At 42.3% G+C, this 23,618-nt stretch overlaps 1 protein-coding gene across 10 annotated transcripts in view; it reads right to left on the bottom strand.

Annotated features, from left to right (window-relative positions):
- Positions 1-21,844, bottom strand: part of MLLT10 (MLLT10 histone lysine methyltransferase DOT1L cofactor) — a 256,251-nt gene extending 234,407 nt beyond the window's left edge. For 6 of the 10 annotated variants that reach the window (XM_079912296.1, XM_079912302.1, XM_079912304.1 and 3 more), the window contains exons 1-3: positions 13,997-14,067; positions 13,705-13,864; positions 11,091-11,170 (exon numbers count right to left, since the gene is read on the bottom strand). In XM_079912296.1, the coding sequence (XP_079768422.1) occupies positions 11,091-11,170; positions 13,705-13,864 (240 nt within the window). In that variant the 5' untranslated portion in view covers positions 13,997-14,067. Of the gene's footprint in view, positions 1-11,090; positions 11,171-12,892; positions 13,030-13,704; positions 13,865-13,996; positions 14,068-21,639 lie in introns of those variants that run through there. The other 4 variants (XM_079912307.1, XM_079912298.1, XM_079912301.1 and 1 more) reach the window with 3 other exon arrangements.
- Positions 21,845-23,618: the final 1,774 nt, after the last annotated feature.

The following is a 23,618-nucleotide window of genomic DNA, read 5'->3' as shown; positions in this document are numbered from 1 at the left end:
AAGACACCGCGATGAGAAGCCCGCACATCACAACAAAGATTGGTCCCTGCTCGCCACAACTAGAGAAAGCCCACGCACAGCAATGAAGACCCAGTGCCACCAAAAATAAATAAATAAAAATAAATAAATAAATTTATTTTTAAAAAAAAAGAATAGCTGCTTCTACATCAAGAGTAGTCAAGCAGCAAGGTCAAGAGTCAAGCAGCAAGGTACTGTTTTACTGTGTGTGCAAAAGAATCTTTTGGTACTACTGACTGTGCATTTTTCACTTTGATAAACATAAAAGTTAAATCTAAACAAAAAATGGAATAAATAGGTACAATGGGCAATGTATCAATGTACCCAATGTTTTCATTTCTCTTACTAGTTATGTAGGCAGGTTAGAAAAGGATACAAGCAAGTACTAAACACCTACTTCATGTCAGCTGTTATGCTAAGTTTTTCTCACAGTAAAAGAAAGGAATTCAAGAAGTGAGACAACGGAAATTGGCTATTTGCTATTTTATGTATGGTGGTAAGCACTAAATCTGTTAACTTTTTAAAATCACCTCTTTCAAAGCTATAGGAACTCAGGATGCTACACTGAATTTAAAAGCAAAGAGTAGACATGAATCATCAGTAAGTGAAAAAAACGTTAGCAAATGTTAAACTTTGAAAGCATTCTATTTAAAGTATATAGGCTGGGACTTCCCTGGCAGTCCAGTGGTTAAGACTTCGCCTTACAATGCAAGGGGGTGCAGGTTCGATTCCTGGTCAGGGAGATAAGATCCCACATGCCTCATGACCAGAAAACCAAAACATAGAACTGAAGCAATACTGTAACAAATTCAATAAAGACTTTAAAAGTGGTCCACATCAAAAACAAAATTTTAAATAAATAAAGCATACAGGCTAAAAAGCTCGTACAGGAATAAAACGAAAAAAGTTATATATAATTTTTTTTTTTTAATTTTTGGCTGTATTGGGTCTTCGTTGCTGCACGCAGGCTTTTCTCTTGTTGCAGCAAGCAGGGGCTACTCTTCACTGTGCTGTGCAGGCTTCTCATCACAGTGGCTTCTCTTGTTGCAGAGCACGGGCTCTAGGCGCACGGGCTTCAGTAGTTGTGGCACACGGGCTCAGTATTTGTGGCTCGCAGGCTCTAGAGTGCAGGCTCAGTAGTTGTGGTACACAGGCTTAGTTGCTCCTCGGCATGTGGGATCTTCCAGGGCCAGGACTCAAACCCATGTCCCTACGTTAACCACTGCACCACGAGGGAAGCCCCTACAATACCTGTAGGAAGCCCCTACAATACCTGCGCGGAGCACAGGCTCCAGACACGCAGGCTCAGCGGCCATGGCCCACGGGCCCAGCCACTCCGCAGCATGTGGGATCCTCCCGGACCGGGGCATGAACCCATGTCCCCTGAATCAGCAGGCGGACTCTCAACCACTGTGCCACCAGGGAAGCCCCACAATACCTTTTTTAGACTGCCACTGAAGACACTCCATCCTGGCTTCTTGTACTCTTAAGTCAGAGGTATATAAGATAAATAAATTGGAAAACAAATTTTTAATTATGTAGATAAAGGTAAATCTTCTTGTGGTACAAATAAAAAAGAACTTAAAAGCTAAAAGAATCAACATTAGTTCAAGCTGAGGCAGTCAATGAAGATACCTGATCTAATATATACCTTAGAGGCTGGGATTGACTATGACACCAGCACAGACCCTAGATGTGCTGTGTAAGGACAGGAAATGGAAAAGGCCAATCCTACCGAAGGGGAATCTATCTCGAAAAAACATGGACTGGACCACTAAGACTAGAGAAAATTCATTCAAGAGGATAACTCAGCTGGGACGAGAACCACTTTCAACCTTGCCCTCCCTTCTTTCTGCCTGGAACACCTCTCTGCAGTCACAATGACTGTCATGCTGTGACCGTAGAACAATGCTGAAAATGAAAACTATCTGCTAAGGTTGGTATAGTAGAAAGAAAGAAAGTCTGATCCCTAAAGATTTCACAGAGGGACTTCCCTGGTGGTCCAGTGGTTAGGACTCCGTGCTTCCACTACAGGGGGAACAGGTTCAATCCCTGGTCAGGGAACTAAGATCCCGCATGCCATGTGGTGCAGACTAAATAAATAAAGACCTCACAGAGCTATCATAAAAGCTTCAAAGGAGTTTCTCAACTCCTTTCAAATAAGAAATCAGTAAATTTGTAAATTGCTAATCTGTAGAAGCCAGATTAATCTGTAATCTGGTCTTTGTTACTAGCAGCCAAAAGCAATTCTTAACAGTTACAGAGCAAATGCAAAAACTTCCCTCAGTGACACCTCCACAAACCCAGGTTAGAGGACCAGGAATCCCAAGAAAGAAAACAACGATTAGCTCACAGTCAAAAATTACAAAGTATGTGAAGACATCTACCACCACAGTTAAAAAACAAAAAACATGAAAGAATTCCAGAATCTCTGAGAAATTTTAAAGTAAGTATGTTTTGGGGACTTCCCTGGTGGTGCAGTGGTTAAGAATCTGCCTGCCAATGCAGGGGACACGGGTTCAAGCCCTGGTCCGGGAAGATCCCACATGCCGCAGATGAACTAAGCCCAGACGCCGCAACTACTAAGCCTGCACTCTGGAGCCCACGAGCCACAACTACTGAGCCCACGTGCCGCAACTACTGAAGCCCATATGCCTAGAGCCCATGCTCTGCAACAAGAGAAGCCACTGCAATGAGAAGCACGTGCACCACAGCAAAGAGAAGCCCCCACTCGCCTCAACTAGAGAGAGTCCACGCGCAGCAATGAAGACCCAACGCAGCCATAAATAAATAAATAAATAAATTTATTTTTATAAAAAGTACGTTTTGGCCATGACTAAGAAGCCCGCATGCCACACTGAAGATCCCGCATGCCACAACTAAGACTTGGCACAGCCAAAATAAATAAATAATGAATACTTCTTTCTTAATAAAGTTTTTTTTTTAAGGTGAAAGAAGGTTTTATTCAGGCAGAAACCCACTCCATAGACAGAGCGTGGGCCGTCTCAGAAGGCAAGAGGCCAAAATAAGTTATGTTTTAAATATTCAAATAAATAAATATACTCCTTAAGACTATAATAGGGACTTCCCTGGTGGCGCAGTGGTTAAAAATACACCTGCCAATGCAGGGGACATGCGTTGGATCCCTGGTCTGGGAAGATCCCACATGCCGTGGAGCAACTAAGCTTGTGCACCATAACTACTGAGACTGCACTCTAGAGGCCATGAGCCACAACTACTGAGCCCACGTGCCACAACTACTGAAGTCCGTGCTCCTAGAACCCGTGCTCTGCAACAAGAAGCCACCACAATGAGAGGCCCATGCATCGCAACAAAGAGTAGCCCCCGCTCGCCACAACTGCAGAAAACCCACGTGTAACAACAAAGACCCAAAGCAACCAAAAATAAATAACTAAATAAAATTGATTCTTTAAAAAAAAAATAAGGTGGAATTAAAATGTAAACAACAATAACACTGATTTTGCAAGATAAAGAGAGTGAACATAAGGTGTCCTAAGGTCCTTGGTTTTGTTCAAAAGGAGTACAAAGATTAATCTTAGGGCTTCCCTGGTGGCACAGTGGTTAAGAATCCGCCTGCCAATGCACGGGACACAGGTTCGAGCCCTGACCCAGGAAGATCTCATGTGCCTCGGAGCAACTAAGCCCGTGCACCACAACTACTGAAGCCCGTGCACCTAGAGCCTGTGCTCTGCACGCAACAAGAGAAGTCACTGCAACGAGAAGCCCGCGCAACGCAACTAAGAGTAGCCCCCGCTCACTGCAACTAAAGAAAGCCCCATGCACAGAAACAAAGACCCAGTGCAGCCAAAATTAATTAATTAATTTTTTAAGAAAAAGATTAATCTTAGACTCACAGAAAAAATATAAAGTATGCACATTAAAATATTAAGGGCAATCACTAAAAGAAAAGAAATGGAACATATAACCTCCAAATCAGACCAGATTTTTTAAAAGAAGAATAAAGAATAATCACTCCAACTGAAGAAAATAAAGAGGAAAAAAAATAAGCATGGTAAATAGATAACACAAAAATAGATAACACAAAATAGATAACACAAAATAAAAATTTAAGAAGCCCAAATGTATCAGTCATTACTATAAATGTAAACAAATAATCTGTAGACCATGTTAATACAGATTCTTAGACTACATTTTTTTAAAAAACCAAGCTTCACTATATTTACAAGGATGTTCACTGCAGCACTATTTGTGGTTATGAAAAACTGGAAACCTAAATGACAATCAATAAAGGAATTAAATAAATTACAGTACATTCTGTGACAGAATACTAAAAAGCAGATAAAAAGAACGAACTAGATCAATATATATCAGTGTAGTGATGTCACAAGTAGCTATGTCACAAATCACAGAACACATATAGAATTTACCATTCCTGTAAAATAATACACTAGTTGGTGGTGTGTATGGATATATGCGTGTAATAAGAAGGAGTAAAACATAGATGGTGGTATATATATACAACGGACTATTACTCAGTCTTAAAAACAAGGAAATTCTGCCATCTGTGACAACATAGATGGACCCTGAAGGCATTATGCTAAATGAAACAAGTCAGACAGAAAAAACAAATACTATATGATCTCACTTATATATGGAACCTAAAAAAGCCAAACTCAGAAACAGAGAACAGATTGGTGGTTGCCAGATGCAGTGGGTAGTGGGTTGGGGGAAATGGGTGAACGTGGTCAAAAGGCACAAACTTCCGGTTATAAGATAAGGGAGCTCTGGGGATGTAATGTACAGCATGGTGACTGTAGTTAACAACACTGTATTGTGTATTTGAAAGCTGCTAAGAATAAATCTTAAAAGTTCTCATCAAAAGAAAAAACAATTTGCAACTAGGTGAGGTGATGGATGTTAACTAAACCCTCTGTGGTAATCATTTTGCAATACATACGTATATCAAATCATTACGTTGTACACCTTAAACATTCTGGTGTTACATATCAATTATAGCTCAATAAAACTGGCAAGAAAAACAGAGAGAGAGACTGGCCCCACAGACATTAAAAGGGTAATGGCTGACCCAGACTGGGGAGAATACAAATAGTACTTCAACTTAATTTTTTAATTTATTGTTCTTTTTAAGCAGAAGGGAAGATTTGAAGCAAATATGAAGAATGGACATTTGTTCATTCTGGGTAGGGAACACACAGATGGTCATTTTATGTTTTATACTGCTCAGAACTACTCGTGATAATCAAATGCATATTAATATAATTTTAATTTGTAGAATTAAATCTAAATATACTTACTGTGATTAAGTGTATTTCATATGGTTTTACAGATTTATAGTAATTTATTTGCATTATGTATCTCAATAAGAGAAAAATTTAAAAATAAAATAGTGCATCCCTAGATCAATCCCTAAAGCCCTGGTTTTGAGTCCATCCAGTGGTTCCTCCCGAACAATGTAAAAAGCCAGGAAGAACTGAAATAAAGAGAGGCAGAGCAATAGAAGAAAGTTACAGCTCACCTCCTGGAGGAAAGGAATCATCTTTCATTTAGAGCAAGAAGAGCAAGACCTAAACAATGCAAATACTTAATGAGCTTTTGGCCATTTTATTTATTACACAATGCACTGTCAACACATTTTCCAAGCAGAATAATTAAATATCTAAAATATCCTCTCTCGGGCTTCCCTGGTGGCGCAGTGGTTGAGAGTCCGCCTGCCAATGCAGAGGACAAGGGTTCGCGCCCCGGTCCAGGAATATCCCACATGCCACGGAGCGGCTAGGCCCATGAGCCATGGCCGCTGAGTCTGCGCATCTGGAGCCTGTGATCCGCAGCGGGAGAGGCCGCAACAGTGAGAGGCCCACGTACCGCAAAAATAAATAAATTAATTAATTAAATAAAATATCCTCTCTCTGTATCTCATTAAAATTGTATAAGTAGGTAAAATTTCTAATAAATCTCTTCAGCCTGTGGTAGTTACGAACAGATACACAGTAAACACAAAAACAGTCATCAGAATTTCCCTGGTATCACAGTGGTTAAGAATCCACCTGCCAATGCAGGAGACATGGGTTTGATCCCTAATCCAGGAAGATCCCACATGCCGTGGAGCAACTACGCCCATGTGCCACAACTACTGAAGCCTGCGTGCCTAGAGCCCGTGCTCTGTAACAAGAGAATCCACTGCAATGAGACGCCCACGTGACGCAATGAAGAGTAGCCCCCCCCCCCGCAACTAGAGAAAGCCCATGCGCATCAATGAAGACCCATCACAGCCAAAAATAAATAAAATAAATTTACTTTTTAAAAATGTTAATTTAAAAAAAAAAGAACACATACACATTAAATACAAAAACAGTCATCAGAACTTCCCTGGTGGCACAGTGGTTAAGAATCCACCTGCCAATGCAGGGGACATGGGTTTGATCCCTGACCCAGGAAGATCCCACATGCCACGGAACAACTAAGCCCATGCGCCACAACTACTGAGTCGGCGCTCTAGAGCCAGCGAGCCACAACTACAGAGCCCGCGCACCACAACTACTGAAGCCTGCACGCCTAGAATCCACGCTCCCCAACAAGAGAAGCCACCGCAATAAGAAGCCTGCGCATAGCAACAAAGAGTATGAAGCCCGCAACTAGAGAAAACCGCACTAGAGAAAACCCACGCACAGCAACAAAGACCCAATGCAGCCAAAAATAAATAAATAAATTTATTAAAGGAAAAAAAAAAAAACAGTCATCAATGAGTGTTTTAACCTCTAACCTTGGGACTGACCTGGTGTTGCAGTGGTTAAGAATCCGTCAGCCAATGCAGGGGACGAGGGTTCGAGCCCTGGTCCAGGAAGATCCCACATGCCGCAGAGCAACTAATCCTGTGCACCACAACTACTGAGCCTGTGCTCTAGAGCCCACGAGCCACAACTACTGCAGCCCGCATGCCTAGAGCCCGTGCTCCGCAACAAGAGAAGCCACCGCAATGAGAAGCCTGCGGACCACAAGGAAGAGCAGCCCCCGCTCACCGCAACTAGGGGAAAGCCCACGCTCAGCAACGAAGACCCAATGCGGACAAAAATAAATAAATTTATTTTTAAAAACAAAACCTCTAAACACTGTGACAGCAGTTAGTAAACAATGAAGTCTAATGAAAATATTTCAATAAAAATTCTTGGGCTTCCCTGGTGGCACAGTGGTTGGGAATCCACCTTCCAATGCAGGGGACACAGGTTCGATCCCTGGTCCGGGAAGATCCCACATGCCGTGCAGCAACTAAACCCGTGTGCCACAACTACTAAGCCTGTGCTCTAGAGCCCACGCGCCACAACTACTGAAGCCTGCGCACCCTAGAGCCCGTGCTCCACAACAAGAGAAGCCACCCAATGAGAAGCCTTTGCACCACAACGAACAGTAGCCCCCACTTGCTGCAACTAGAGAAAGCCTGCGCACAGGAACCAAGACCCAACGCAGCCAAAAATAAATTAATTTTAAAAAAAAACTCTTATTCACTTGAGGTGAATAAAGCAATTCGAGTGTTTTTTCCGAACAATGAATGCCTAACAAAGAGCTTCCCTTAAAAACCAACCAAACTTTCCCTCAATTCCCCATCTATTTTTATTTTCCTCTTTCCTTATTTTCAACATTCAATCTAACCCTGCAATCCTTACTCTTTTCGATGCCCTATCATGAGGGTTCTGCCCAAACCAGAGAACTACAATTGCTGTCTCAAGTACTTATCTTAGTCCTTCAGCATCCTTGGCAGCAATGTCACTATCAAAAACTCTTTCTTAAAAAAAATAATTGTGGACCTCCCTGGTGGCGCAGCAGCTAAGAATCCACCTGCCAATGCAGGCAACACAGGTTCGAGCCCTGGTCCGGGAAGATCCCACGTGCCACGGAGTAACTAAGCCCGTGTACAACTACTGAGCCTGCGCTCTACAGCCTGCGCGCCATGACTACTGAAGCCCGCGCACCTGGAGCCTGTGCTCCGCAACAAGAAAAGCCACCAGAATGAGAAGTCCCCGCACCACAACAAAGAGTAGCCCCTGCTCGCCACAACTAGAGAAAGCCCGTGCGCAGCAACGAAGACTCAACACAGTCAAAAATAAATTAATTTTAAAAACAAATTAAAAATAAAATGGGGGTCTTCCCTGGTGTCACAGTGGTTGAGAGTCCGCCTGCCGATGCGGGGGACGCAGGTTCGTGCCCCGGTCCAGGAAGATCCCACATGCCACGGAGCGGCTGGGCCCGTGAGCCATGGCTGCTGAGCCTGCGCGTCCGGAGCCTGTGCTCCGCAACGGGAGAGGCCACAACAGTGAGAGGCCCATGTACCGCAAAAAAAATAAAAATAAAAATAAAATAAAAAATAAAATGGGTATACAATGTTAATATTAAAAAAAAAAAAAAAAAAACTGTCTTTGTTGCTACTGGACCCTGCAGGTTCTCCTTTCCTGACAGTTCATTATCCATCCTTGGAAACTCGTTCTTACTCTCCCAAATGTGAACATTCACCGTAGTTCTGTCTTCACTCTTCTTTTCTCTAACAAAAAATGTCACTTGTTTCCCAATCTTCCTTCTATGCAGCTCCAACTCTAACTTGTCCTCATTACTTTAACCCTAAATTTCCAATGAAAAATCCTAGCGGCATCAAAACCAACATGCCCAAAACAACTTTCCTTACTCTTCAAATTTGCTCTCCTTCCTTTGCTACTGTTAATGGTATCACCATTCCAGAGTGCTCAACCTTGACATCTCAGAATCATCTCTGATTATTCCCTTTCCTTCACCCCACATCCATTTGTCATTTCCTCCTTCAAAACGCTCCCTCTTTCTTTCTACTCCCTCCCTTTCTACTCTCACATTTTTATAGTAACAGCATCCTAAGACTTTCAGTTTCTAACCTCCCCTTTCAAAGCCATTCTATATACAACCAAACTTGTCTAAAAATACTTTATTTGTTCTGGATTTTTACTCCTCAGTATCTGTCAAGGTACCACCAGTTCATAATTCCCCCTCTTCTGAAAAGTGAGCTATCCCAAACCCACAGAGATCTCCCTGTGTCTGAGCAACTCAACCCTATTGTCTAGCCATGGCTAGCTAACTGGTCCAGAACTAGACAAGCCAAGACAGTTTTTTTTCCCCCAAGAGGAACATGAGATTCACACTGCGATTTAGCCTCTTGAGACAGGAGGCAGAAAATATTAAGAGCTGAAGTATGGCCATCTTTCACCACAGGAGGCAATATACAACACCTTGGTTGAGAGCTTCATCACAGCCCAGACTCCAACTAGATATGTATTTCTCTTAAAAGTACGATATCTTTATCTATGAAATGAAAGTAACAGAATATCTACCTCATATATTTGATAGGTAAAGAAAATAATTGGTATAGAACATTCAGCACAGTATCTGACAAATGGTAAACAATCAAAAAAGTTAACTATTGATTTTTGGAGTAAGTAGCAGAGAAAATCTGCAGAAAAGAAAAGAATGAAGCAGACACACAGAGAAAAGCAGAAATAATATTAAAACTAATTCCATTCCCGTTCTAATTCATGGGTACATTTTCAGGTTAGGTTTCTTGGCTACTATACCCTTATAACAAAATGCCCTTTCTTTCCTTATTTAAGCTTGGAATGAGTTTTTGTTTTTTACAAACAATCCTACCTTGTATAATTGTACACTACAGGAATTTAGAAGACTCTGTGCCTCTTCTTTCATTAACGACCCCCACCATCCTACCAAATAAAGCTAAAATAAAATGGGTCCTCCAATATACCTTTATATATCTTTTAAGATAAATACTTTATTCACCTAAATATCCTGACCATGACCTCAGAGAGGAAAAAGAAATAGAAACAGGCAACAAGTGGCATTTGAGGCAAATAATGCTGCCATTTTACCACTCCCCATTCAACTCTTTATCCTCCCTCTCTTGATACCCACTTTCCTATTTTCTAATCTTTCTCTGGCCATGTATCTACTGTGACATCCCCTGGAAGAGCCTCACCTTACTGTCAGTGTTTACTAACAAATTAAAGCATAACTTCTTTTGCTTGGTGACCCATCAACCCCAAACCATAACATGCTACAAAGAGGAAAAAAGACAGAGTAAACCTATACATACTTTAAGTCCTAAAATTTTCATTATTAATTTCATCCTCCACTTGCCAGTTCCCATTTCTGTAACACTAGAATAGCTGAAACTCTGGTACAGTGCATTCCCACACACAAAGAAAACACATCAACAGAATATTGCTCTGAGTTTCACAATCCTATATAAGCTACTCAGCCATTATTTCTGATCAAAAATTGCCCAGACAAAAATAAAAGCTTCTGTTCATACTATCCATGTAGGTAAAGAAGTTGAAATATTTGTTTTCTACCTTCTGTCACATACTCTAGTCAACAACAAAAGGAAGAAACTATCACACTGCAAATGGTAATACTTTCATGTGATTAATGAAGATTAAATCTTTTTCTCCCTCATATTTCCAGAAGTTCAACTGGAAAAATGATTTTGGCCACAAAGAATAAACATTCCTCCCTCATTCTTACAGAAGGTTTACAGAAGTGTTCAGAAGGAAGGTTAGCCAGCCAAGTCAAAAAAAGGAAGATTTTTATGTTGCTTTGCCAAAGGGACTGAATGTCTGAAAATACTGAGCAAAGTTAAACTTTACCTGTATAGATATAGTAAAAAGAAATATGAATCATTAAACACTTTTTTTAACTCAGTAAACAGAACCTAGCAAAATTATCTCAATATAACTTACTTATGTCCTACTGCCATTATATTCCAACTATGATTAGCCAATTTAACCCTCAAACCAGTAGGCACGGCTAAGAAAGCCCAAATACAACTTTATATTTTACCTGTTCTAAATATCCATCAGTATATACTTATGTGATTCAATTTGTTTTTCAGATCTTATAAAACCAGTTTAAAACTGTAAGTCAATATTTGGCCCAAATTCAATATTTGAACAAAAGACTGAAAACCCTTCAAACTGAAACATGAGTATGTAGCATCCTAAGCTACTCACTGAAGTATTTTAATGTTTTTGATAAACAGTCCTTACCACTCTGGCTGCTCTCTCCTGAGATTCACATTTCCTGCAAAACCATGGTCCAGTGGGTACTTGAACAATGCCATAGCAAGCTGTTGGGAAATAAATGTTTTAAAGTAAGTTAAGATTTGAATAATTATGTAAAATCAAATACCCTTTCAAAGCCCTATTAAAGTAATTACCTCTGAAACTATTCACATAAACCACCTGCTTTGTAAAGAACTTAAACATGATATATTTATGTTTATAATTTATCACCTAGTTAAAATTGTGACATTTTAACTAAATACTAGAAAAATAATCTTTTTCTATTCTATTTCAATTAAAAAGTATAAACACAAATTTTATTCTTATAACAGAAAAAATATTAGATAAAATTTAACATTTTTCTTTACATAGAATAACTCAAATTAATTAATTCATTCCTATATCCTGAAATTTAAATAGCAAGCATTTTAGATACATGAAAGTGAAAATTATTTCCAAATCACCTTTCAAAACAAACAAGACATTGCAGGAAAGAAAATGAAATGTAATGTTAAAAGTAAAATGCTTCTATTTAAATGAAATGTCCAGAATAGACATTTGTCTATCTGTCTATAGAGACAGAAGGTACATTACTGGTTGTCTAGGACTGGGGGAGTTAGGAAGAAATGGAGAATAACTGTTAACAGGTTCAAGGTTTCTTATTAGGGTGATGAAAATGTTCTAAAATTGACTGTAGTAACAAATCCAAAACTGTGAATATACTAAAAACCAGTGAATTGTACACTTTAAGTGGGTTAATTGTATGGCATGTGAGTTACATCTCAATAAACCCGTCAGAAAAAAAAAGTAAACTACACGTTTATTTCTAACATATAATGTTCCAACAAGTGATCTGTATATCACACATCCAAATCACAGTCTAGTTGCGTACAAAACTGTTTTTATATTAACATTTACCTAACTCAAAACTTAACATTTTCCAAAAACCTTAAAACACTAATATCCAACTGACATTCTCTTGAATGAGCTTGCTCAGAGGTAACTTGAAAATATATCAAATATTGGAAAGCACTTAAAGAATATAAAATCAGCACAAATTTTTAAAACTCCAAAAGCTAAACTTCTAATCCCTTTTAAAATGTATCGGAGTAAAAATATTCTATCAGCCAAGAAATACAGCATCACAGCCCAAAAACTTATATTTTAATTCAGAAATACTTCTAAAAAAGAAATTTTAACACTTAAATGAACACCTTCTAAATTGGGAGATGAGACTACTTAGCATCATTTATCATCCAATTCATAAGAAATACCTCTCTACAAGTGCCAATGAACACTATAACGGAAATACACTATACCAGTTCTGAGACCTTACAATCAGTACCTAGTTTTAATACACATGGTTTTCACTCCTTAGAAGAGTAAGGTGTGCAACTCCGCCCTTCTTTAAAAGAACTGGGGATACATGCATGCTCAAGTTCGGTTACTCACTATCTCCTAAGTCCGCCTTCCCAGTTCTGAGATTCCGTTCTATAAAGAATACAGTTTAGTCCCTTACGCTCAGGCTTTCTCTCGTTTAGTAGCGCCCGATACACTACTGAATCTCTGTCTCACTCAACGCCAGATTTAGAAACGGGAAGGGGGGCCGGGTTGGTGCACAACAAGGGGAGTACAACAGCCACCAAAAAAAGTGACCTGTTTTTCGGCCCCCAAATTTTCAGCCTCAATTCCTTACCACGTGAAATGGAAAAAGTCAGAACCTTCAAACGGCCACAAAACTACCTTAACTAGTGTCCTCGGCTTTTCTGTATATCCCCAAAACTCACCCAATGGAAACACCCAGACACAAACTAAGATGCTCCCCGAGTCACTGGCGGCGCCACCACCTCCTCTTCTGTCCAGTCACTGAAGCTGAGGAAGGGGCCCGATGAGGCCACTCAACAGCCTCATCCACCACCCCGAGCAGCTCAGCCCAGCCGCGCCCGCGGCGGCGCGACTGCGGCGACGGCCTTCCGCCTCTTCTCCGCGGGAAGCTCCAGTCCGCAGGAGCGGCAGCAAGGTCTCGGCCAGAAAGCTTGGGGTGCGGCAGCCGGCGCCCTCCCCCCCCAAATCTAAAGCGGCAGGGCAGACCCCCGAGCTCCGGATCCGCCCCGGCGCCGCGCGCCGCGCTCCCGAGCCCGACTCCATGGTACAGGAAGTCTCCAGACACTGCGGCAGACGGCGCGGCGGGAGGGGGAGGGGGCTCCCCACTCCCCAACCCGAACCCACAGCCGCGGGGCCACGGCCGAGGGGCGCGCGCCCGGGCCCCGACACCCCCTCGCCGCCGACCCCCGCCTCCGAGAGTCCGCAGACCCGCGGCTCCGGGCGCAGGCGGCGGCCGAATGACACTTGAGAGTGAACGCAGCATCACATGACAGTCCAGGCCACACACACTTTCTCCCACATGCGCAGCCCACACCCCTTCCGCCCCGCCGCCGACCCTCCGAGTCAATCCCCGGCCGCAGAACGGGGCGGGGGCGGGGGCGGGGGCGGGGCGGGGGGAGGGGCGGGAGGGGAACTGGCAGTTGCTGCCAAGGTGGGGGAAGTGGTGACGGTTGGGAGAGGCCGGGTTCGGCCCGGAGGGCGGTTGGGTGTTTACCTTGATGCACCGCGACGCTGCAGCCGTGCCCGTCGCAATAAACCAGCGGGTTCTCGGCCCAGCCTCTCTCGTCTGAGCAAACGCAACAGCCTCCAATCATCTCCTTCATACTATGGGAGACCTCGTCCTCCAGTGACACGGGCCGGTCGCTAGAGACCATCTAAGAGGGAGTTGGGGGGGACCATTAAAAAACACATGCAAGCCAATGAGTGCTTCCCCCCGCCCAGTCCCCCGCGCCCCCGCTCCCTTCCCGGCGCCCCGGCCCCCGCCCGCCGCTCGGCCGCTCGCTCACTCGGGCTTTGCCGCTCAGTCACTCACGTTCCGCACAGGAGTCAGGAGCCATGTCCTTGCTGACTCCCCCCACCTCCCCTCCACCGCCTCCTCCGCCTCCTCCTCCTCGTCTTCTTCCCTCCCCACCTCCACCCGGCGGCTAACGCTGGAGCCCGGAGAGGGCACACATAATCAAGTAGGCCTCCGCACAGGCGCACTGGGGGGGCTCCCGCTGGGCCAGGGGCAGCGAGGGAGGGGAAGGGGGTTGCGCTTCCTCCTCCGAGCGTCACTCGGCGTGCGCGCCCGCCCGGCGACCGGCGTGAGGGAAAAGGCCCGGGAGAGGCGAGGCCTGCGTGCGCGTCGCCGCGTCCGGCCCGCAGCCCGGGCCTGCCTCCCGGCCCCTTCCCCTCCCCCGCGCCGCTCGCAGCCGCCGAGGTGTGCTGAGGGGGAGGGGGCGACGGGAGCCCGTGGCGCGCCGAGGCCGGAACAAGCCAACTGGAGGGCGCGGGGGCGCGCACGCGGGGGCGGGGACGTTGCGGCCGTCTTCTGCAGTGCCGGCCGCGCGGGCTGCGTGTGCACGTCGCGAAGAGGCCTCGGCGGGAGGGAGGGTGGGAAGGGAGGATTCCGAGGACCGGCAGGGAGGACGAGTTTTGTCTGAGTAGGTGGAGGGGACTCCCAGCGGGCATCTGAGAACCTACCTGCAGGCCTTTTCCTCAACAACTGGCCCGTGGGTAACAAGGGTTGGGCAAGTCGGCCAACTTCCATGAAGGGTGCAATGAAGCATGGCTTCCTGCAGTTGGCCGCGCGAACTTCACTGTAGTGCCGAAGCCTTTACACCCATTAAGTTCACATCCTGGACTCTACCCAAAGTTCACCCAGTGGAAGTGCCACCAAGTCGGCTGCCCGTTTACACACCACACTGGGCCCAGTGACAACTGAAAGTGCATCACAGACAGGGTCAAAAGCCTAGGTTGGGTTGTATTCGAAGAGGGAACACCTATGCTACCCGCAACTTGCTGTGTAGGAGTACAAACGGTTGTTAATCAGGAATTAGCAATATAATGTGAGGATCAGGAAATCGCAGTTTGAGGGAACCCAAGTTCTAGTCAGGCACCAAATGATCTCTAACACCATGTGACAGTGGAGTCCTTTCAATTGAGGATTTCTCTGATCTGGCTCTGTACTCCAAATTTACTTTTGAAAATTTGTCAATTTTTTATTAAGGCCACTTAAGTGGCAGGAAGATGGGAGCTCACTCACATACAAATAGAAAATGGATCAGGCCTATCTGAATAATTAGCTGGATATTGAGCAGTTTTGAGCTGTGAAATCTTCCGCTGTTGCCCTACCCCCTATGTATCCTTTTTAGTCCAATATTGATTTTAGGCCAAAAAAGTTTAGCATGAAATAGGAATATAGATAGATTGTTTAAATGACAAGCATAGTTACAAGGCGAATTCATGACTTTGATAAATACCTTACAGGTACAAAATGACTTTATCAGGAATTAGCAATATAATGTGGGGATCTGGGAAATGCAGTTATATAAAATGCTAAAAGATGAAGGAACCCAAGTTCTCCTAGTCAGTCACCAAAAGATAATGGTTTAAGTTCTAAAAGCATTCCAAGTGTTCTCATAAAGAAAAAAAAAATTGGTGGCATGGCTGCTTTTTCTATTGCAAATTAATTGCTAGAAATCTATTTAAGAATTATAATAGATATACTACAATGCAAGCATATATCAGCAAATATATTCAAACATTCTAAAAGCGAAGTGAGATGGCTACAGTAATGCAAATCTAGAAGTGTAAGATAGGGGAAAAATGTACACTAAAGAGACCAAAAAATGAGAATTTAGTTATATTAGTGCATTTTAAAAAGGTGACTACAAGATTACATACTTATAAAATGCAACTTCTTTTGGAGGGTATGGTAATAATAAATTTCTAAACATATAATAATGATGTTCTTAAAATACCACTAATATTTTTAAAACTAAAACCGTGTTCAAACAAATCTATATTGTTTTGTGTATCTCTACTGTATATCTTATCTTTACCCCTTTACAAGGGATACCAGTTCAACATCCAATTCCTGATCAGGTTCACACTCTTAATGAAGAGTAATTTTTAGTTAAAATTAATGTGAAATTTCCCTTGCTAAACACTGCAGTCGAACCTTAATGAAACAAATTATTTTAAAATACATTCATTTTATTTTTAATGCATTGGAGCTTAGTTCTTGTGATGGAATTAATTTATATGTAAAGAAAGATGGGTACTTTACCCTATCCTGTAACACTTAATAGAAGAAATGTAGGTAAACGCTTAGTGTTTCCAAAACAAAACAAAAAAGTTCATCATTTGTAATACATTTTTGAAATTTAGAAAAATAGAGAAAATACACTATTTCTTAAGAACAGGCCTATATATAAATAATAGTATCTGAAGAAGAAATTTTATTAAAGATGTACATATAAATGTTGACAAAATATAAGTCAAATTATTTAAAACTGATATTTAACATATTAAATGTTATGAAAACTGTAAGAAAAAACATAATGAGCTAAATAGGTCATTCTAATTTTAACTCATGTACCAGATATAGAACTTTTTCTTATGTTATATATCAGAAGTATAATATTTAATATATTTCTAAAAAATATTAGGTGATAAGAATAACAGACATTACAAAATAGTTCAGAGATACAATTAATTATTCATTCAGTAAATATTTATGGAACATTTACTGTGAGCCAGGGAATATTTACTAGATACAGGAAATACAGCAGTGAGCAAGTTATATTTGTCCTTTGTGCTATATGTATGTGTATGATTGGCTGATTATGCTAATTCTCATAACTCAGAATGGATACAACTTAAAAAGTGCCAGAATCGTTAAAGTTCGAGCAAGTTTTTAACAACACATGGTAATGTTAAAAAAAAAAAAAGTTCATGGGATTTATAGAATAACTTCATAGAAAAGTACAATTTCAATCTTAAAATAATGTTATCCTTTAAATCTGATTCCACATTCTCAAAATATTCTTTGTAAAAGTACACCTAGTACCTGTAGAATAAAACAAAAGCCTGTGGTCCCAGTATACTTCCTCACATAACAACAGCAGCTAACTCAGTAATGGCTCATCTGTTTCTCTGAACTAATCATCTGAGGCAAACCACAAAAAACTCAAGTAAAGTATTTTATGATGTAACCTCTAACCCTACTATAATGGGAAACTATATTTTCTTCCTGTATGGGTAATATATCTTCTTATAATTTTCTTTATTCCTCATCCTGGGCACCAAATTTTTGGATTTGCTTTTCCATAATCATTTACATTAGTAGATACTTACGAACGAAATATTTAAAACCAAACTTGGTTCCTAGGTTAATATTGCTTATATTTATCTCCTTTTTAAATTGAAGTTTTATTTGCCTTCTGCTATTTGCCTGGTATGTTTAGTCTATTATACCCATTGTTGAAGTATATTTCTTTAATGAGGTATAGAAATTGAGGTATATTTCTATAATGTTAAGACTAGATGCACTTTCCTTAACTCAGATTCTTAACTTCCATAAAGTGTTTAAAATTCTGTATTGGCTCTGATACCTAGGTTTTTAAACAAAAAGCAATTATCAGAATTCATTCATCTACTAAACCTCATCAGAAACTATAATTTTCTTTCTAAATAAATTAGTTGGAAAAAGCAATAAGGCAATTCCTTATGATCTGCACAAACTTTAATATACGCCCTCTTCTAAAGGAATCTCTGAATAAAATTTTGTTTTGCTCATTTGGTATCCAAGGTTTCTTACCTTTTACATGAAAAGTTTATGAGCCATATGTTTATACTAGTATGATTAAAATATTGAGGTATTTGTGATACTAGTTTTGTTATTTATCTCACAATAAGTGAGTATTGTGTCTTTATAGGTACAAACCCATGCATGGCACCTATATCATGGAGCACTATCAGAAATTTCATTAAAAGGTATTCATTTCAATTATATTTTCAGTTGATATTCCGTTAATGGCTTTTGGAAAATTCCATTTAACGAAGCATATTAATCTTACTAGGTGATTTTTTTAAACTCACCATACCGCCTAGCAAGTGTCCTGCACGTAGTAGGCCCACAATAAATATTCATTTAATGTACAGTATTGGTGTTTAAAAGTTAATTGCTGTCTGAGCTTTATTCTTCAGAGTAAAGCAAGGCTTTATTTTGTATGTACACCTGAACTAAAATTTCTAAGTAATGATTAGGAAATTTTCAGATAAATTGGCTTTAAAGATTTTCAATAGTTGAAATTAATATAGGTGAAGAGTTTTTATTTACCGGGTAATTTAGAATTGTCTGTATTTAAATAGCCCTCAACTGTTAACCACCTCTCCATGTAAAAGTCATTTTCTTACAAAACAGACTCTAACTTAGAATCAATCATAATTAATATTATTGTTGCATACACTGTTAAAAAGTTTAGTTAGGTAATTCTGAAATTTAAATTGTATGTAATTTAAATTTTAAAATCTTTTTAAGAATCAAGGCCTAATATTTACTTTAAAGGGTTTAGTTTGGTTAATCCTGTGTTTGGCTTCAGAGCCACGCCTTTTGCTATAAAATTGATATGCATTGGTTATATTTACATTTTTGGGTAAAACACCGTGTAATTACCAACAGAAAAATAATATCTAAAAGATGCCTTTAGATCCTCTAGGCGTTACACAAACCCCAATAACATTTCAGAACTGGGCTATTTTTTTCCATGATGCAATAATACTTAAAGGTGTTACACTTTAGACTTTTCAGAGTATCATCAATATAATGTAAGGGCAGGAGTGTAAGGTCCATGTTCCCATTTTTTTACTGACACTGAAGATTTGCATTTCTGTTATAATTAAAGTGTGATTAAAGTGACATATTTAAGTGTCTGTTTATAGGATACAATAAGGTTATCCAAGTGAAAAGATTCTGGACATGGAAAAGAGGAAAATCAGTTTTTGAAATGGAAGAGAACCTTGCAAGAAATGAAACATATCTTGGACTGAAAAAAAAGAAGAATCAGAAATTAAACTGAATTGCTAAATACTATTTGGACCAAAGAAGACTACTTTTTAAGATTTAAATGTTTTCCTCTCTGAAAGGGGCCACTGCTTACCAAATCCAGAAACAAGCCCTAGAATATGTTAATTAACTGCATTGTGTCCCAGAAAGAATGAGGTTGACAAATTCATTTTTTTATTCCTTCAATCAATAAACTGTTTGCCTAGTACATCTTAGATTTTTTAAATCTATAATGTGTATATTTACCTCTTGGAATTGTACAGTAACAGTGCCAAATACCACCATGGCCCCATAGGGTGCATCTTATGAAGCTTAACATTCCTGGCGAATTAAACACACAAGCCTCCGATCACTTTTTGTCAGTCTTTACTGTGGCGCGTAACAGCCAAACTGTAGGTAATTTTTATATGGTGGCAATTTACCCCAATTTAAAAAGCAATGATCTTTGATGCAAGCAGAAGTGGAAAATATAATGACAGAAAACTAAAGAAAGGTATTACAAAGACTGACCTGGAACGCTTCTTGTCCCTCTCCATCCCCACCCCCATTCATGCCCTTTTTTTCCGCCCATTTGTTGTTTTTCTCACAAGTATATCATGACTTGCAACATATTTTTTTTTAATTTAAATAAAACCCCCAAATGCCTGAAACACTAAAAGATGTAAAAAGATTCACCTTCTGCAATCAACTACATAGCAGATAAACTTATAAAGCTATTCTAAACATCCAAAGACTTATAAATAAAAAATGTAAATTGAATCCAAGTAGTTGGGGAGGGGGACGATGGGAGGATGAGTGTGGGAGGAATGAACAGATTGAGAATATCTAATTTCAACACCAATTTTTTTTCCGTTCAAACCTTTCCATAGTTACACCTCAAATGATTTCTTATATAAGAATTTCTCCCTATATCTCGAAATAACTGAATGATTTCCGTGAGGAAATGCAAGTTTAGGAAGATCCGCAAAATGAAAGTGTTAAAATGCAAACCACTTCTATAGCATTTCAAATGCAAAATCACAACCACCACTACCTTTAACTGACTCTTAAGGGTTCTTTTCAAACAGAGGCTGTTTATGAATATCATCTGTTAACTTCTTTCTGGTAATTCAAAACTCTTGTCAAATGATGTTTTCAAGATGACGTGTAAATATAATATTCCACTAGAGATCAATTCTAATTGGTTTTTAAAAATCCACCTTGGGAAACCAGTGCTGTATAATACACAGACTAGTAATGGGCATTTTAGAAGGAATTTCCGCAAAGTCTATTATCAATCTAAGTCGAAATTACTGTCTTGCCCCAGTAAGGTTTGGGCAAAAGGACTGAAATTATTTCTCCATGAGTTTTCACGCACGATGACTTTGGTCTTGTCTTCAAGATTCGCGAGCACTTGTTGGAAATCTTCATTTTTTAAAACTGTGATGCTTGCCAGAAATATTTTTTCCACATGCCTCACAAAGGAAAACAGGCAGAGTTTCGTAGGTTGCTTACAATTATTTCTTTCTAAAACGTGGTATAAAAGCTAATGACACGTTTTTCCCTTTTGAATTTCACTGTTATTTTGAAAATGCATTTCACGTTAAGAAACCAAGCCTGTTTTTGTTAGGGGTAGCTCAACCCAGCCTTTTAAAATTAGACTCCTTGTATACAACAAAGAGCTGAATAATAACAAATAGAGACAGCGAAACGTGCTTTTCCGAACTCCTTTGAATCCCGACATTCATTTTCGAATCCATACATTTAAAGAGATTTAAAATAGGATATGATGGGCTCTAACTTTCCAGATCCAGAAAAAAAAATCGCCCACATTTGTCTCTATCTACTTATCACTTTGCAAACATATCTATGCTGCTTTCCCTCTTCTTTTCGTGTGTGAGTCGCAGCCTTGCCCAGCTTCCTCCAATTTAGCGGCACGTTGTAAAGCCTCCTTCCTACGCGGTCTGGAGTTGGGAACCCCTCGCCGGCCGACACTGATCATAAAACTTGCCGCGCCGACCCGACCCGGCCCAAGCGTTGCAGTTCGGGGAGGTGGGGGTGGGGGCCGAGTCGGGCCGGGGGACCCCTCCCTCGGGAAGGACTCACTCGGCGAACTGCCGCACGAGGGCCGAACAATGGGGGCGTCCGGGCGAGCGGGACCCGGCTCCCGCTTCCTCGGCGGCGCCGGCCGCGCGCCCGGCCGCCCCCGCCCACCGCGGCCCTCCCCGCCCGCGGTTTCGCGCTCTCACTGCCGGCCTCAGCCTTCCTCCCGAGCGCTGCGGCCCGGCCCGCCGCTCGCCCCGCCGCCGCGCGCCTCCTTCCCGTCCCCGGGCTGTCCCTCCTTTCTCCGACTGAGACACCGAGGCGCTGCCTTCGGCTACTCCAGCTTTCGCTGCGGCCGCCTTCCCGCTATTTCCTTAATATATTTTCTAAATTTCTCCTTTATTTTCGGAAGTGGTTGAGATGTCTCACTTCCACCTTAATTTCCATTTGCTATTTCCCTCAGGAAAAGATTCCCCCAGGAAATCCAAAACCTAGACGGAACTACAGCAAATCCCATAAAACCTTTAACTCTAAATACGTTTTTTTTTTAATTTTAACGCATTTATGTCGTCTAACCTGGCAAAAGAACTCTCTTCTCTTTTTATTTCCTCCTTTAAATATTGTTATTTTAAACTCTCCATCAAGTGCATTTTGATGAGAGGGCAGAGAATGTGTCCGGCAGCACGCAGCAAATCAGAGGTTTTATCTTACGCCTCCTGGGATGGTAAAAAAGTGGAACGTGGACGAGTAAGCTTCTAGGGAAGAAAAGCAACACAATTCGCTGGAGACGAAGCCAGGCCAGGCGGGGGGAGGCGCAGCGGGGGCGTCGAGGGCCCTCGGGCTCCGGGCAGGGGAGCTAGTCTGGGAAAGAGAGAAGGTTTTAAATAGCGGGGGCCGGGAGGGCGGCGGGCCCGCGCATGACGGTACTTTATGAGAAAGGATGGCGCAGCGGATGAGATTACTTTGCTTTCTCATCCCCTAAGAAAAAACTAAAGTTGGAGGGAGGCGGAGAGAACAGCCATCCTTATTTCCTCCCCACGTTTCCGCAGAAGGACCGGGACTGCGGCGGGCAGGGAGAGGGCGCAGGACGAGGTGGACCAATAGCAGTCAACAGGTCCAGGCCGCCGCAGGGCAGCGGGGCCGGGCCTCCGGGCCCCCTCCTCTCAGATCCCCTCCCCCCTTCCCTTTCCCCTTCCCTCCCCTCCCCCGCAGGCCCGGCCCGGCAGGGGAGGCCGGCTCTGCACTCCCCGCCCCACCCGGTCAGACTGCGGCCGCCTAGGCCTGGGCTCTCGGGGTGGGGGTGGGGCGGGGGTTCCCTGCCGGAGAATCCTCCCCCGGGGCTGGCGGCGGGAGGGGGAGGGGATGGAAATCGGGGAATGGAGGATTAAGAAGGACTCGAGCTCGGCACGAGCGCGGCCCGCGCGAGGGATCCTGGGTAAAAAGTGGCCGCGCGGCACCGGGAGAGCGCGGAGAGGAGCCGGGGTCAGAGGTCAGGGCCCTGGAGCCCTGCGTGCAGATCCCCCCCACGTGAACGCAGCGAGCAGGAGGAACCTTTTTGTTTTCGACCGCGCCAGCATGCTCCCCTATTGACCGCGCTGCTTTTCCCGGGCCGCTGGAGCAGAGGAGCTCCATCCCGTATCTCCTAACCCCACCCACCCCCCCTTCCACCACCAACACACTACCCAACTCTACCCTTCCTCTCAACTCACTTCCCAGCCCCCCGTACCGGGCTTGCAATAACGCAGTAAATTTGCTTTAACAACAAGTGGGGGTGGTTGCATTTACTCCTCCCTCTCTTCTCTCCTCCCCCTTCTCTTGCTGCGGCTCTTGACACTACTACAAACCAGGACTATAAACATAAACATGTGTCACTGTAACTGGGCAGGTAATATACGGATTTGGGGGTGGGGTGGAGAGGGGCTTGGTCGCCGCTTGGGGGGCAGTAAAAAAATGTGTGTTTCACGTGCTCGTCGGCTGTGGGGGCTGCCCCCACACACCGATCCATTTATATAATGCCGACTGCACTCGGTCACTTACTCATTCAGCCACACAGACCCACAAAGGCAGACTTGCCGATAACCACCATACCCAAAAGCAAACACATTTAAATACGACTCTCTCTCCTTTCCCAGCCACCGCTGCTGCCATTTCTTCTACCAGCAAACAGTAGTGTCAATTCTTGAATCCCCTTTCCTTTAGAAAAAATTTTTTCCACATAGCAATAGAGAACATTTTTCGAGCTAAACAGTATGCCGCTCTTTTTTCCCATAGACAGTAACCTACATATTTTGTGCGCAGAAATCATTTCAAAAAGCAAGTAAGGCTATTTAAGTGACTGAGTTTGAAATCTGTAAAGGTTCTTCCTTGGGCTTTCCCTTCCTGCATTTAGCAACTTCTGCTCTAAGTTGTTGCGACTGAGCTGTGGAGATTAGCCACAGCGAGCCTTTATTATTATTATTTAGTCTATATTTACACTGCCGATCACTTCTTTCTCTTTCTTAGTTCAGCAAGCCTAGCAACAACTGCTTACGGTAGAGTAAAGCGAATTCTCTCGG

The sequence above is a fragment of the Stenella coeruleoalba genome, assembly GCF_951394435.1.
Source record: "Stenella coeruleoalba genome assembly, chromosome: 2".
NCBI classification, from domain to species: Eukaryota; Metazoa; Chordata; class Mammalia; order Artiodactyla; family Delphinidae; genus Stenella; species Stenella coeruleoalba.
This window is presented reverse-complemented; position numbering and strand designations above follow the sequence as displayed.